This window comes from Mus caroli, unplaced genomic scaffold, assembly GCF_978045245.1.
Source record: "Mus caroli unplaced genomic scaffold, Mus_caroli_1 scaffold_4, whole genome shotgun sequence".
Lineage (NCBI taxonomy): Eukaryota > Metazoa > Chordata > Mammalia > Rodentia > Muridae > Mus > Mus caroli.
The window spans coordinates 30330217-30345909 of record NW_028227259.1 but is presented as its reverse complement, the minus strand read 5'-3'; the positions used below and the strand labels follow the sequence as shown (position 1 = coordinate 30345909).

Here is a 15693-nt window from a genome sequence, read left to right as displayed (position 1 = left end):
ACAGTTATGCTAATTACCCTGAAGACATCACCACACATCTTATATATAGCTATGTGTATTTATACACATTGAAAGAACACACTATAACCCCAAATATGTACGGTTCTGTGCCCGTCAATGATAAAAAGACCCAAAGCAGCCAATACACACTTCTGGCTTCTTCAGCCACTGCATACATTCAGTGTACACGTATAAATAGGCAAAAACAGTCACGCATATAAAATAAAGATAAGTAAAACTTAAAACTATCTGTTGGGCTGGGGAGAGAGCCTGGTGATTGAGAGCACTTAGAGCTCTTGCAGGGGACTCGACTTCAGTGTCCAGCACCCAAATCAGTTGGCCCACAACTGTCTGCCATTCCTGTTCTGGAGGATTTGTGCCCTCTTCTTATCGATGGGCACCTGCACACAAGCAAGCTCACACACACATACACATAAATAAATTGTTTCAAAGACCTACAGATGCCAACGAGCTCTTGAACACCAGAAGAAATTTTGCATGCTCCATCTTTGGTCCTAGTGGAAGGTGACAAGCAGAAACACAGAGCTGTGTGCTAGATGTGACTGCCAATGTCCTAGAGGGCCTCTAAGCCCTGCCCATTCCTCAGACTGAAATGCCCCCGGGGGCTGCCCTTCTCTGTCTCTTCTGCAGTTTCACACATTGTTTTTAAATGTCATACTGCACCTGTGTGAACAAGCTGTTCACAGGGGGTGGGAAGATTGCCCCCCTGTCTAGCCCCTACAGACAGCTTCCCATCCCCTGGGGACACAGTGACATTGCTAGCTCATATGTCTCCCCAGACTGCAATCCTGTTCTGGCTCCCACACTGGTGCGACTCAGCTGAACATTTATAGGATGTGTCAGATGACTCTCTTTTTTTCCTCCTTGTAAGTGTTTGGGAACAGGCGAGAGAGATTTGGGGTTGACAAATTGTTTGCCTCGGTAAAAATGTGTGTTTTCTTCCTTACATAAGGCATTGGGGAAGGCAGATGTACCCCTCTGAATATGTATGGCCTCACAGCTTCTTCTATTAATAATTCATGGTGCACACTCATGTCTACCCATCAGCAGGGTTACATAGCAAGAAGGGACAGAGAGCATCCCCTCCTCCCCCCTCGCCCTGGAAGTCCCTGCAGCCGGAGCAGACAGATGGGCACCGCATGCCTTGTTTGGTTCACCCTGTGAAAGATAATAACACACACTTTGCTGGAATTTTCTATAACCAGCCTTGATTACTTTGATAAACCACGGGGGACTCATCAGGACTCACACAGTGCTTCCCCAGCCAGGCTTCAGAGAGAAACATTTGGCTGCTTTTGTCATTTATTGGGCCAAAAAAAAAAAATGTTGCCAAACTAGTCTATTTGAAATACATTTAAAAGGGCCTTTTGCCACTCAAAGTCTGGTCTCCAGCTCAGGTAGCTTTCAAGGTTACAAACACTTTTGTTTCTGATTGAAATTTGATCCTTGACACTCTTGTCAGAAATATTTTAAAAGTGAAACTAGAAAATCACCTGCAATGTAAAATAGAGAGAAAAGCTCTGGTTGTGTGACATCATGGGGTGACATCATGAGAGTGACATCTCTAGCATGGGACTCTGAGGGTGACATTGTGGGGTGACATCGTGAGAGTGACATCTCTAGCATGGGACTGTGAGGGTGACATCATGGGATGGCATCATGAGAGTGACATCTCTAGCATGGTACAGTGAGGGTGACATTGTGGGGTGACATCGTGAGAGTGACATCTCTAGCAAGGAACAGTGAGGGTGACGTTGTGGCGTGACATCATGAGAGTGATATCTCTAGAATGGTACAGTGAGGGTGACATTGTGGGGTGAATCATGAGAGTGGCATCTCTAGTTCGGTACTGTGAGGGTGACATTGTGAAGGTCGCACCATGAGGGTCACACATCTTAAGTGTCAGTGTGAGTGTGGTATCATGAGGTTGACATCACAGGGTGACATCACAGGGTGACATCATGAGATTAGCATCATGGGACAATATCATGTGGCTGACATCATGCTGCCTTTTCTTCTTTCATAAATTCCTTTAAAAAGAGATGTGTGATAATCCCCCTTTCTTGTAGTTTATACAAGCACCTGGACTTAGTGATTGATGCTCCATGTTCTTTTTTGGTTAATACTAGAGTTGCATCTCTATTTTTCTTTTACTGAAAATAGTGAAAACACATCCGAGCTTTGGGACATGGCTCATTTGGTAGACCACACACGTTGGCATGCAAAAAGCACACAGATTCAACCCCAGCATCTTATAAACCAGGTGACTAGCATATGCCTATGATCCCAGCACTCTGGTGATATAAGAAGGACGATAAGAAGTTCAGGACCATCCTCTGCTACACAGTGAAGTCCAAGGCCACCTAGGCTATGCAAGGCCTTGTGAAAGGAAGGATAAAGGTAAAAAGGAAGCCACTGGCATGTTGAACAAGTTTGCAAGTCACCAGCATATGCTCCATTCTGTCCGTGTCCTCCATTCTGGCATCAGTATCTGTCCTCTGACCTGTTTTCATTCTGGTGAGTATGAAAAGGCCTGTAGTCATGACCTTGAATATCCTTTCTGTAGGTCCTGTTTGTCCTCTGTTGAGTTGCAAGAGCAGAAGAAGCAGGAATGGACGACCGGATGGCTATGACTAGACCTACTCCCAGTGGGGTTGGCATCTTTCTAAAAAACCTGATCATGGCACTGGCCCTGCAGGGCATGCAGAAAGCCTCTGTGAGGGGGTTAGAGAACCTGTCTGGAGAGCTCTGCCCATCTAGATGTAATAATAATAATAATGATGATGATGATAATGATGATAATAAAATTTGCCTGAATCAGAAAGTGATTCAGGAAGGCTTTCTCTAGGATGGGAACCAGGGGGAGCAGCGCAGCACCGTCTCAGCCTGCCTGCTGCCTTATCACTGCCCTGTGGCCTCCAGGCCACTCTGCCCACTAGAGGTTCTTGTGGCCACCTGCTGTCTACTCAGAATGTTGTGTGCCTAGTGGTTCCCCTTGGGGACACCATGCAACCCCTGCAACCTTTGATCCCTTGAGTTAACCAACACTTTTAGAAAGCTGTACTTCAGTCCTACTCAATTCCTTCAGATGGGATTCTCTCTCTTTCTGGGCAGAGATCATTGGCCATTCTCTCCTCATACAGCTCCTGTAAGACAAAGCCCACTAGCTTCTCTGCTGGGAGCTTGACCCTATCTTTGTAATGTGGGGGACCTCTCCCTGAGACATCCCTGCTTCTTCTATTTTCTTTCTTCCCTAAACTGAAACAATTATCATCTTAGGACTGGGAGACAGCCTGGTCAGTAAGGATGCTTTCTGTGTACGCATAAAGACCCAAGTTCAAATTCCCAGAAACCAAGTAAAAAGCCAAAGACACATGAGCAACTGTAACCCTAGCCTTTGGAGGCAGAGATAGGTGGGTCCTAGGAGCTTGCTGGCCAGCCATTCTAGCCAAAATAGTGAACTTCCAGGGCAGTGAGAAGCACTATGTCAAGGCAATAAGGCTGGGAGAGAGTGATGATGCCCAGTGTTCTCCTCTGGTGTCTTCATGTGCACACATTGATGTACTTGTATGCACCACACACACACACGACACACAAATAGCCTTCTCTCCTGTCCTTCCCCACACCTGATCTTGAACCCCACCATTCCCCTTCCCATACCCCCTCCCTCCCAGTTCCCACCTCCATCTGCCTCTTATGACTGTTTTATTAGCCCTTCTAAGTAAGAATCAAGCTTCCTCTCTTGGGCCTTCCTTCTTGTTTAGCTTCTTAGCATCTGTGGAGTGTAACATGGTACCTGCAATTTATGGCTAATATCCATTTATAAGTGAGCACATACCACTCATGTCCTTTTGGGACTAGGTTATCTCACTTGGGGTGATATTCTCAAGTTCCATCCATTTGCCTCCAAAATTCATAATGTCTTTACTTTTAATAGCTGAATAGTATTCCATTGTGTAGATGTACCACATTTTCTTTATCCATTCTTCAGTTGAGGGACATCTAGGTTGTTTCCAGTTTCTAGTTATTACAAATAAAGCTGCTATGAACATAGTTGAGCAAGTATCTTCATTGGATGTTGGAACATCTTTTGAGTATATGCCCAGGAATGGATCAGATTTTCTCTGTATATCCCTGGCTGTTCTAAAACTCACTTTATAGGCCAGACTGCTCTTAAAAGAGATCCACCTGCCTCTGCCTCCCGAATTCTAGGATTAAAGGTATGTACCACTACACCTAGCTAGAAGAATTTTTCAATTAGTCACTGAACCTTAAAGATCAAAGGCCTTTCATAACATTTTTTAAAAGTCAGTTTTTATTGTTTTAAAGACTCATAGGAAGATATGATTCATAAGAAAACAAAAACAAACAAAACACAAAACCTGGCACTCAGGAGGCAGAGGCAGGCAGATATGTGTGAGTTCAAGGCCAAGCCAGGGAGCCTTAGTGAGACCCTGACTCAAACAAACAAACAAACAAACAAACAAATAAGCAAATAAACAAAAAAATCTTGAGTATACTAGGTCTTTGGCTAGTGTTAAGAATTCAGGCAGATGTGAGTAGAACTACTGGCAGGGATTAGCACAGTAGACCTTTCTCTCTCTCTGGAATTCCAGCTAGCAGGCATGTGCTCAGTTTGGATAGGAAAAGGTCTACGGTCTGTGAGTCAGGCACAGACTTGACCCTACCATGCTGGCTGCTGCCTTGGTGTGGTGGAGGAAACTCAGCAAGAAGACACAGCAATCAGGAAGTGGGGCCTCAGGGATTCTGCCATTACCTGGAGAGAAGACTGGTTCCCACCATCACAGTGAGGCAGGTGAACATCAGAATAGATGGGGCCCACCTTTGGATTGAGCTATATACACACTCCTCTCCTAACAATGTACCTGGTGACCCAGAACCCCTATCTGCATCAAACCACTTAAATGCCCCACCTCAAATACTAGAGTAAATTGCTCCTGCCTACAACCCTGTGGTAACTCAGTTTTGTGGTTAGTTTCCACTCAAACATGTCCCAGAACATATCCAGCAGCTAGAGGCAAGGGTTAACCCAGCCTAAACTGATTTGGTGTCCAGGCGTAATAAGGCAAACTGTGTCCTTTGAATAGACATTTAGGGCAAAAGCAAACAAAGAAGCCTGTTTATTATCTCATTCCTATGCATGATTAGGTATGCATATGACTACATTCAGATGTATCATGGGAAGGAACTTATTTATTCAATAAAGGCTTACAAAACACAAGCCTGTCAATCAAAACTGAAAACCTCCCATATCCCACCCTTAGAACCCAACTCCTCTTTCTCCTGGTACCCATAAAAAGAGGCCCTCTACCTCTGGTAGCCCGCTGCTCTCTTGCAGTGTATTTGGCCTGGACCTTCATTTTGTTTCTGAACCCTCCAATCCCCAGCTACTTTGCTATTTGTGTGTGATTCTTCAGTTCTCAGAACAAGATGCCAAGGACTTGGAAACAGCTGGTCCAAACAAGACCACCGGCACAAAAAGACATATAAAACCAAAGTTCCCTGGGGGCAAAATGGAATTACAAAGGCCATCATGCAGGTGTTGGTTCAGACTGAGTACCAGAATCTTGGTGGCAGCTTCCAGCAGCAGCAGCAGCAGCAGCAGCAGCAGCAGCAGCAACTTTCTCCAGACAGTGTGGTCTATGGGTGGTTTCTAGGATCTGTCCTCCTGTCTCCAGTTCTATCCCCTGTGTGCTTCCAAACACAGGGAAAAGTTGTGGGGCTCCTTAGAGCCCAAGAGGAGAAATGGTTGTCATGGTCAGAGAAGCAGTCACTTCTCAGAGCTCCCTGAAGCTCCTCAGGGTACTGTCACCACAGCAAAGATGACTGCTGTTCTGCTAAGCCAGGAAGGGAAGCATTGACGTGGGTGAGAAGCTAACCCAGCAATGGCACAGAGTAACCAGGGTGGAGTTGGAGCCACAGAGACATCATTTCCAAGCAGCCAAGTCACATGGTGTGTGTGGGGGGGTTGGGTCAGGGAGAAGCCCATTCTGGATAATTCATTCGTCACCCAGCATTTATGTCAGAAAGCTTCTTTGTACACAGAGAAGGGGGAACCTGGCTTTCACTTGGAGACTGGATGCTCCAGCAGGAAACAATGACCATCCACAAGGTGGCAATGAAGGAAGATTCCCTGTTATCCCTGTTTTTGATAAACAGGGGGCTTCTGTTCCTCAGGTCTCCAGAGAACAGAGAGCAGCCTCCAGGAAGGGTCTGCTGCTCACTGGGAGGAAGACTTCCATCAGCCGCCATTCTAGAGTGACAAACTCCTACCCCGGGAAGATGGAGGACAGCTGATCTGCAGTTTACACAGCCAGACTGTGGGTGGGTGGGGGAGGTGGGAGGAGCCCAACTGGTGGCTGTGGGTCAGCTATCCCTCACCTATACTCTTGAGACCTGTGGACACTCTATTCAGGGTGGAAGTGTGGTGGATGGTCTTGCAAATGGCTTTTGCCACCTGAGTAAACCAGTAGGCCTGAGTCTCTTGGTCCAGGCCACACCTTTCCAAAAAGTTCTCCCTCCACACAAGGCTTCCATACCTCCCAAGGCTAGAGCCAAGCCCTCTTGGGCAACAGGAAGAATGACTCCTCACACCCGCAGGCTCCTCCTCCCCAGGACGTACCTCATCCATTAACAAGTCATCCATGGTGGAGGGACAGCCATGAGAGGTGAGGGATGGAAGAGGCAGACGACTTCCAGTTCCAGATTGTAGTCCATGACTTCAGGGAGGTCAAGGCAGGAACCTCAGCACCACATCCATAGTCAAGGGCAGAGAGAATAAACGCGACCCTTGTTTGCCTGTGTGATGTCAGTCAGCTAGCTTTCTTTACTCTCATGGAGTAGCAGGACCCAGTCCATAAAGTGGATCCACCTACATTCAGGGTGGTCTTCCCACCTCAATTAAAAACCAAACAGGCCGCCACAGGCTTGCCCACAGGTCACCTGATAGCTCCTCAACTGAAACTCTTCCAGTGCTGGGGTACAGTGGCACATGGCATTAGTTCCTGTACTCAGGAGGCAGGGGTAGGTGGATGGATGTCTCTGAGTTTGAGGCCAGCCTGGTCTACATAGCAAGTTCCAGGCCATCGAAGGCTACACAGTGAGACCTTGTCTAAAAATGAAAGAGACAGAGAGAGAGACAGAGAGAGAGAGAGAAACTCTCTTCTTAAGTCGTTCTAGATTCTGTCAATTAATAGCTAAAATTAACTAGCATATTTCTTAAAGGAGTCAAGTCCCACCAGAAAAAAAGAAAAAACAAAAACAAAAAAATCACACCTCAGTTCAAGATAGCTCTTCCTTCCCATGGGATTTGTACCAGAAAACTGGGACATTTACCATGGTTGCCTGGGCGTTTAATGTGCTGCCTAGAAGTAGGCAGAAATCCTGCACAAGGGTGTTTGGATGGAGGCAGACTGTCCATTAGCCTCCAGGAAGCAGTGGTGAGACTTACTGAGGGGCTAGCCATCTGCACACAATGGCTTATGACTGTGAGTTCTTCATCTCACATCATACTGGCAGACAGACTGACTGACTGATGGACTTGTGACCTGTTCTGGACATATCAGAAGTTAAACCTTCTTGAGGGTATCATCAGAGTCCAATGCAACTGTCCCAGATCGCTTGTCCCTGATGAGTCACTGCTGGAGCCTGCTCTGTTCAGCTCCTCCAGGGGCCCCAGAGAGGCCTGCAGCTGCTTTCCTGGTGCCTGCTGGAGGGTACCACCATCTGGCTAGCCTCATTCCTCTGAGATGCTTCCTGGGATCATCTCCCAGATGCAGAAACCTGGCCCTTGCATGGAGATGGTGCCTGAGGAAGCAGCTACCACCTCCTGATGGAGGGAAATCAGGAAGCTTAGGCGTTCAGAGGAGTGCAGGGTGTGGGGAGTATGGCCACCCCATTCCTCTTCCTAGGGGCCTCTCAGGCAGAAAAGGTGTCTGGGTCTGAGCTGCAGCCATACCTGAGCCACCCCTGGAAGAGCATCAAGCACCCTTCTTGACTCTGCATCTATAGAGTAGAGCAGAAGGCCAGGGAGAAACCTTAGGCCCAGGCTTCAAAAATGATGCTACTGTTCTTTTTCCCATCATTTTTGAAGCCTTGGCCTATAGAACCCGAAATATCTGCTCACCTGTCACTATTGTACCAGGGAAACACAAGGCTTCGCGTGGCCCAGAGAGTCTCAGATCCCCCAGCAGAGCAGAGCCTTCCCTTGGCATGTCGTCTATAGTGGAACCGCAGATCTGTGGTTTCTTTCCTGTTTCTGTAAGCGTGTTCCTAGTCACTCTCGAGTTTGGGCAGGGTATCTTGGGCCTTCTCAAAGCCTGTGTGGTAACGTGGACCTGGCAGAATGGGCACAAGTGATGGGCACTGGTGTTTCTAGTGACTGACTTCTGCTGTGGGTACCAGTAATACCCCACCACCACCACCACATATATTGGCATTCGAGAATAATGGAAAGAGTGCTGGAGAGATACTCGGCTAAGAGCACTTGCTGCTCTTTGCAGAGGACCTGGGGTCGGTTCTCAGTACCTACATCAGGCAGCTCATGATTGCCTGGAATTCCAGCCCCAAAGTATCTGTGGCCTCTGGACATCATAGGCACCCATACTCATATGCACAAGTCCACACACATTCACGTAATTTAAAAAATATTTTAAAGAGTAATGGAAAGCACCCCACAGATATTTGAATTGCATACTAGAGACACCAGTCCACATTTGCATCTTATAATGTTGTTTATCAATATATCTTGGCATTGAGACGGAAGTGCAATAATTAATTGATCGTCACTCCTTGTGCATCAGGTGTTCCATGCTCGGGGTTTGCAGAGTATATGACTTAAATGTTGTCCAGGAGATGCTAAATACATATGAATGGTAATGTGTGAGTTCATCTTATGAAAATATGAATAATTACTATATTTAGTAATTTAGTTAATATTATTATATACAGTTATATATTATATAACAGAGATTCAGTCAGTGTGATTATAGTATCTTTCTCTGATTAGAGTGACCAGAATCATGGGGCACTGAGGAGTGCGAACTTCCATTTCTCCCTCAGTCTTAATGAAAACTTCAAAGGAAATGGACCTTAAAAAAGAAATGTATCTGGGCCTGGAGAAATGGCTGTGTGTAATAGCACTGGCTCCTCTTTTAGTGGACCTGAGTTCAATTCCCATCAACTACATGGTGGCTCACAAATATCTGTACAGTTCCAGGGGATTTGGTGCCCTCTTCTGGATTACACAAGTACTGCAAGTACATAATTCACGAACATGTAGACAATCATACAAATAAAATAAAAACTAGAGGTTAAAAAATCACTGTATTTATTGTTTTAAAATTATATGTACATGTGTGTGGGTTTGCACATGTGTGCATGCCTGTAGGCAGCTGCTCAGGCCCGAGATATCAGATCCCCTAGAGACGGTGTTACATGTGGTTATGAGTTGCCTAATGTGGCTGAGGATAGATAGAATCCAGGTCACCTGCAAGAGCAGGATGTGCTCATAGCCACTGAGCTGTCACTTTAGCTTCAAATAAACCTTTAAGGAAAAAATAGGTAAATATTGAAGGGTGGGACTGGATGAGAAACCCCACCAGAATTTTTAGATAGACAGACATGGTACAGTTTACACTGGACTCCATATACGGTGTCCATTCCTTCTCTTGTGGGCACTCAACAAACACATCCTCATTATAACACTGAAAAGTCAAGTGATCCTCCTGGGTCCCCGTGATCCTGGGGACAGGAACTATGAGGAAGTAAGCGAGTCTATATCTTAAAGTACTTATGAGTCTAGTATGTGAACTAAGAAATGCATGGAAGCAAAATAAAGATCTAAGGAAATGCCAAGTAAGTTCTCCACTGCATTGCTTTCATGCACAGACAGGAATCCACATGAAACATGTCCACAGCCACGAAGCTGGCTGTCGAGCTCCTTTCACCAGTTCATACTCTGGCGTAAAGATTGTCTTTGCAGGAAATTCAAGATAACCTCATGTCAAAACCACAAAGAAATCATCACAAATTTCCTATTTTGGAATGTGGATGGATACAATTTATTATATACAATATAATATATCTGTGCCTTCATATCATATATATATATATATATATATATATATATATATATATATATATATAGTTTTGATTTGTGCATTTGTGAAATCAGGGACATGGAATATAATGGAGTTTTATTGCCCTAGAGTTTGGAGATGTTTTGAATGATGGGTAAGCTGTTTGTTTTAAATTAAGGTGATATGGGCGAATGGTCCCATGCGGTGATAAAAGTGGTGTGGGTCGGTCGGGACCCTTCAGGTGGCGAGGATGGACTAAGTGCTGCTGTGAGCACTCAGCATACCAGGGTGGGCAGTCACTCTCCTGCTGCTACAGAAGAGCACCCCGACTTTCCTTGGGTCTAGAGGCTCATCATAGTGAGTCCTCCAGGCTGAGCATAGGCAGTAAAGGACAGAGAGACAGTGCAGAGTTTGCAGTTAGAACATTCTATGTGCATCACTTTCCTAGGACTCAGACTCAACAACAACAACAAAAAAACAAGGCCAAAAGAAAAAGAGAAAAAGCTGTTGTTGAAACCATTGATGAAACCTTGTTATAAGAACAGTCATGACAGTCATGGATGTGTGAGTCCTTCGTTCTGTTTACTTTCCAACCTGGCTCAGGCCAGTCTCCAGTACAGGGTGTGTGTCTAGTCTAGACCACTGCTCCAAGACAAAGGAGCTCAGAGTACTGGAGAATTTTTTATCTAAAATCCCTCTTGGTCTGGGTGTGGTAATACATACTTTTCCAGCATTCAGGAAACAGAGGCAGAGGTAGAGGCAGGAAGGTGTCTGTGAGTTTAAGATCAGCCTGGTCTACACAGTGGGTTCCAGGACAGCCAAAGCTACTTATAGTACAGCCCTGTGTCAAACATAAATAAATGAACAGATGGTTATAACCTCATAAGGATGAAGTTGTCACATCACACTTCCAGCCAACTGCAGACACATACCAACTCTCTGTAATGGCAGCATCATCTGGGTGTGCTGAGAGCCCACTTCCTGGATGAGGATTCTTCAGCAAATGGCCCCTGGGTGGCTGTAAAAGCAAACCAGTGTTCCTTGCTGCTGGAATTGGAAGTGTGGGTGCTTTTGCTCCCTCGGGATTTTGCTGAGAACCACATGCTATGAGTTGTCCACAACCCTGTAGGTCCTGATAGCTCTATCTTCAGTTTATGGGAGAAGTCAGCACAGACAGGGGTCTCGAAAGGTGACTGGCTCTTCTTTCCCTCCTTGGCTCTTTTGATAGTGTTCTCAGAGTTCCCTTGGGATAGCCTTGGGGGTAAGAGTGTGCCCAAGGTTTTCTATGGCCATATAAACACTGTGTCTTCCCTAGCCTGTCTTGACTCACCAGTCACACTGCCAACTTGATAGTGGCATCACTTGACCCTTGTCTGCCTATCTGGTTAGGTTCATATACCAACAAAACCATCACTATAAAATGGCCAGCACTCCTGCTCACTTCATGTGTCTGGTTGTCAGGTCCTTATATAGTCACCAACTATGAAACTGTATTTAAAAAATAGATAGATGATGGCTGCTGTTAGCCTAAAATTTTAATATTTAAGAAAGAAACACTAAGGCTAGAAAAATTTTAAAGAAATTAGACCAAGAAAAACTCATAGTAAATAAATAATTTGATAAATTCTGTGAAATTGGTAGATTTTTCTATTTTTCATGAGCAATTGTTTCAAAATGGAAGGAAATATTTTGCTTTTCCAGTTGATAGACTGAGTTGATTTTAACTAGAAACTGTCCTTTGGGGGGGGGGCGACAGAGAGAAACAGAAACAGAGATAAAGACAGAGAGACAAAGAAAGAGACAGACAGAGAGACAAACAGAGGGGGACTTTGTGTTTACAATGAACAAATGGTAAAGACAGGAATCACTGTGTATCACAAATGGGCTGCTGCTTTGATATGTTTGGGGACAGAATTTGTGATCAAATATTAGGAAGGACCCCATATTGGGACATACACTCCAGGACCACAGAGCAGAACTCTGAAATGAGGGCTGCTCTGGAAAGTTTGCCCTTATGGGCTGCTGCTTTTCAAAAAGTCTCTCCAATGAATTTGCTGTTGCTATATATGTTTTAGATAGCTCAGGCTGGTTTTGAACTTACCCTGTAGCCCAGGCTGGCTCCAAATTTGAGCTCCTCCTGCCTTAGTCTCCTTGGTGCTAGGGTTACAGGTGTGTGTGTGATCCCCACTAGCCTTGTTCTTTCTGTCTTTCTCTGCCTGCCCCAGTTGTCTCACTTCCTCCCTCCTGATGTTCTAATCAAACTTCTCCTGTCTCTGCTGGAGTGGAGTTGAAGGAGAAATGGGCACTTTGTGGGCCAGGTCCGTGGCTGCTGGTACAGAGTGAGGAAGAGTGCCCAGATTGGGGGACATAAACCACCAGAGCCTTCAGGTGAATACAACTTCCAACACATAGAACTGAAGTGAGCTGAGCTCTGATGTGACCCTGGTGCCCTTGGCAGATGGATCTTGTCCTCAAGACAGCTGGGCAGACTGCAAAGGTTCATGGGACAGTATAATCCACTGAGCTACAAGCTATGGGAAGAAGGCACTCCCATGTGGTCTCTCATTGTTGCTTGGAGAAGAAGACCTTGAAAGCACTGCTGTAGCTCCTGTTGAATGCTGTGTAGATGAGTGGGTTGAAGAAGGAATTGGAATAGCCCAACCACAGGAAGATGCTCTTCCAGATGGCAGGGACGTCCCAGGAGCACAGGGGACTGATGAGCTCCGTGACGAAGAAAGGGAACCAGCAGAGCACAAACACTCCAATGAGGATGCCCACCATGAGGGCTGCCCTTTGCTCCTTCTGCTCCCTCCACGTATCCCCTTCTGTCTGGAAGGTGACGGTGGCATGGCGGACCGTGAACACCATCTGGGGATGTTGCGTAGCATTCTTCACCTGCAAGGCACAGACAGACACATTGTAAGGAGATGCCACTTCACACCTGCCAGGTGGTGGCCAGACAAAACCCGGGTGTGGATGGGGGCCCCACAAACCACTCCAAAGGAAGTGTTGAGGCTTAGTTGGGGAATCCTGCACACTAGAGGGCATAGCAGTGAATGCCAAGGCTGAGCTCTGCATCTTAGAAAGGAGAGGAAGCTACAGCACACAGAGTTCCATGCAAGTGACTCCCTGTGGCTATCTGCTCTGCTAATGGCACAGCAAAAATAAATAGAATGTGGGGATGTTGTGATTAGTTGTAACTGTCAACTTGATGTAAGGCAGAATCATCTGAGAGAAAAGCCTTAATTGAGGAATTGTCTAGATCAGCTTGGCCTGTGGGCAGTGTGTGCATGCGTGGGTGTGTGGGTGTGTGCTTGAGTGCAAGTGTGTGTGTGTGTGTGTGTGTGTATGTGTGTGTGTGCGCACACACGCACAAGCACGCGCCCAGCCCACTATGGGAAATCATCACCAGGCAAGGCATCCTGAATTGTATAAGGAAACTAGTTGTATTTAAGCCAGTGGTTGTTAGCATGTGGGTTGTGATGCCATTGGCAAACCTCTATCTCCAAAAGTACTTACATTATGATTTATAATGGTAGCAAAATTACAGTTATGAAGTAGCAATGAAGATAATGTTATGGGTGGGGGCTACCACAACATGAAGAACTGTATTAAAGGGTCACCTTATTAGGAAGGCTGAACACCACTGGTTTAAGCCATCTTACAAGCCAGCTAGCAAGAAGCACCCTCCATGGCTCCTGCTGTACTTTGGCTGTGAAGTAAGTTCCTTGGTTAGAGGTGATGCTGTGTTGAATAGCAAGCAGGCCTGCCTTGACTTCTCTCAATGATGGACTATGGTCTGGCATTGCAAGCTAAAATAAACAATCTCCTCTTCTAAGTTGCTTTGGCCAGAGTTTTATCACAGTGAGATAAAGAAAACCAGAACACGAGGCATGTGCATTTAATGGCAAAGGCATAGGAGACAGGCTCACTCCATGATGGTGAGTTACTGATGGCCAGTCTGTGAGGGAGTTTCTAGGTTGGAGAGACCTCCCCCAAGTGTTTGTGGCACCATCTATAGGCTGGGCTTCCACACTGAAGGAAAGGGGAAAGTAAGCAGTGTGCCTTTACAGTGTCTGTGAACCTCAGGCTCCTGCCAGGGTGCCTTTCTGCCCTGAAAGATTGTATCCCCAAACCACGAACCAAAGTAAATCCTTTCTCCCTTATGTTGCTTCCATCAGGCATCTTATCACAGCGATAAGGAAAGTAATTAATATCTATCCTAACAAGCACATTATAAACAGAATAGCGGAGATTGAAGATTCACTCACCATAGCTCTCATATCAGGAGCCCCAACCCAGCAGCCACTGACACCCTGTGGCACTTAATATTTTCTCTTGCCATCTGGGGGCTGACTGACTATGGCTTGCTGCTGCCACCCAGCATCAGAGTGGACCTACTGCATACCAGTAGCCTAAAGAGGAAAATCAAAACTCCAAAGTGAAGCTTAGCATCTATCAAAGGAACAGTCTCTTCCTCCCATCATTCACCAAACCCTAGGAAGTCAGGGATAAACGTAGGGCCAGGTATCTAGAATGTTCATGTGGGCCTGCTCTAAAACATTAGAATATTCTAGAACTTTTCTTCTGATATGAGATTCCCAAAGGGCAGGTGAAGGTGGCTCAGTAGGCAAAGGTGCTTGCCACCAAGCCTGATGACTTGAGTTCAATCACCAGAGACTACATGATAAAAGGCAAGAACCAACTCTCCTAGGGCTTCCAGGAGTTGTCTGACTCTTTCTCCCTCAGGAAGTCTGCACCTCACTTGGCATTTTTTTCTTGAGCCAAACTGGGCATTGCTGGTGGCAGTAGGGATCCTGGCAACATGAGGATACTATTAAAGCAGGGCAAAATTAATTTAAAAATTAATATTAATTTGTGGCTACTGAAGACATGGGGGTGCTGCGATACTAGGGGTACTGAAGATGTGGGGACACTAGGACATGGTTTTGTTTCAGCAGTTCTTCAGAGTTTATTTCCATATTTCACAGAAAAGCATTTCCCCCATTGTCCTCTGTTTTTCTTCTGTTTGCTATGATTAAAAAAAAAAAAAAAAAGCTGGGCGTGATGGCGCACATCTGTAATCCCAGCACTTGGGAGGCAGAGGCAGGAGGATTTCTGAGTTTGAGGCCAGCCTGGTCTACAAAGTGAGTTCCAGGACAGCCAGAGCTACACAGAGAAACCCTGTCTTGAAAACAAAAACAAACAAAACAAACAAACAAAAAAACCCATAACCAAAAACAACGAGGGAAGGAAAGGGTTTATTTCAGCTTACACTTCCAGGTCAGTCTTCTTCACTGAGAGAATTGGGGCAGGAGCCTAAGCAGGAGCTGAAGCAGAAATCTTAGAAAATGCTGCCTGCTGACCCACAGCCTCATTCTCTGCCTCCCTCACACATTAAATGCTCAGCTGCCTAGGCTTAGGGCTGCCTGAAGTGGACTGGGCTCTCCCACCTCATCAGTCAAGACAGTCTCTCACAGACACGGTCACAGACCAATCTGACTTGAGCAGTTTCTCAGTTGGCGTTGCCTCTTGCCAGGAAACACACCAGGTTGGGTCAACTAACATACTT

General features: G+C 45.8%; 1 protein-coding gene across 2 annotated transcripts in view; it reads right to left on the bottom strand.

The window, feature by feature from the left end:
* Positions 1-10250: 10250 nt before the first annotated feature.
* The window catches only part of Htr5a (5-hydroxytryptamine receptor 5A), an 11332-nt gene continuing 5889 nt past the window's right edge, over positions 10251-15693 (bottom strand). For both annotated transcript variants that reach the window (XM_085836548.1, XM_021163901.3), the window contains one exon: positions 10251-13016. In XM_085836548.1, the coding sequence (XP_085692674.1) occupies positions 12684-13016 (333 nt within the window). In that variant the 3' untranslated portion in view covers positions 10251-12683. The remainder of the gene's footprint in view (positions 13017-15693) is intronic.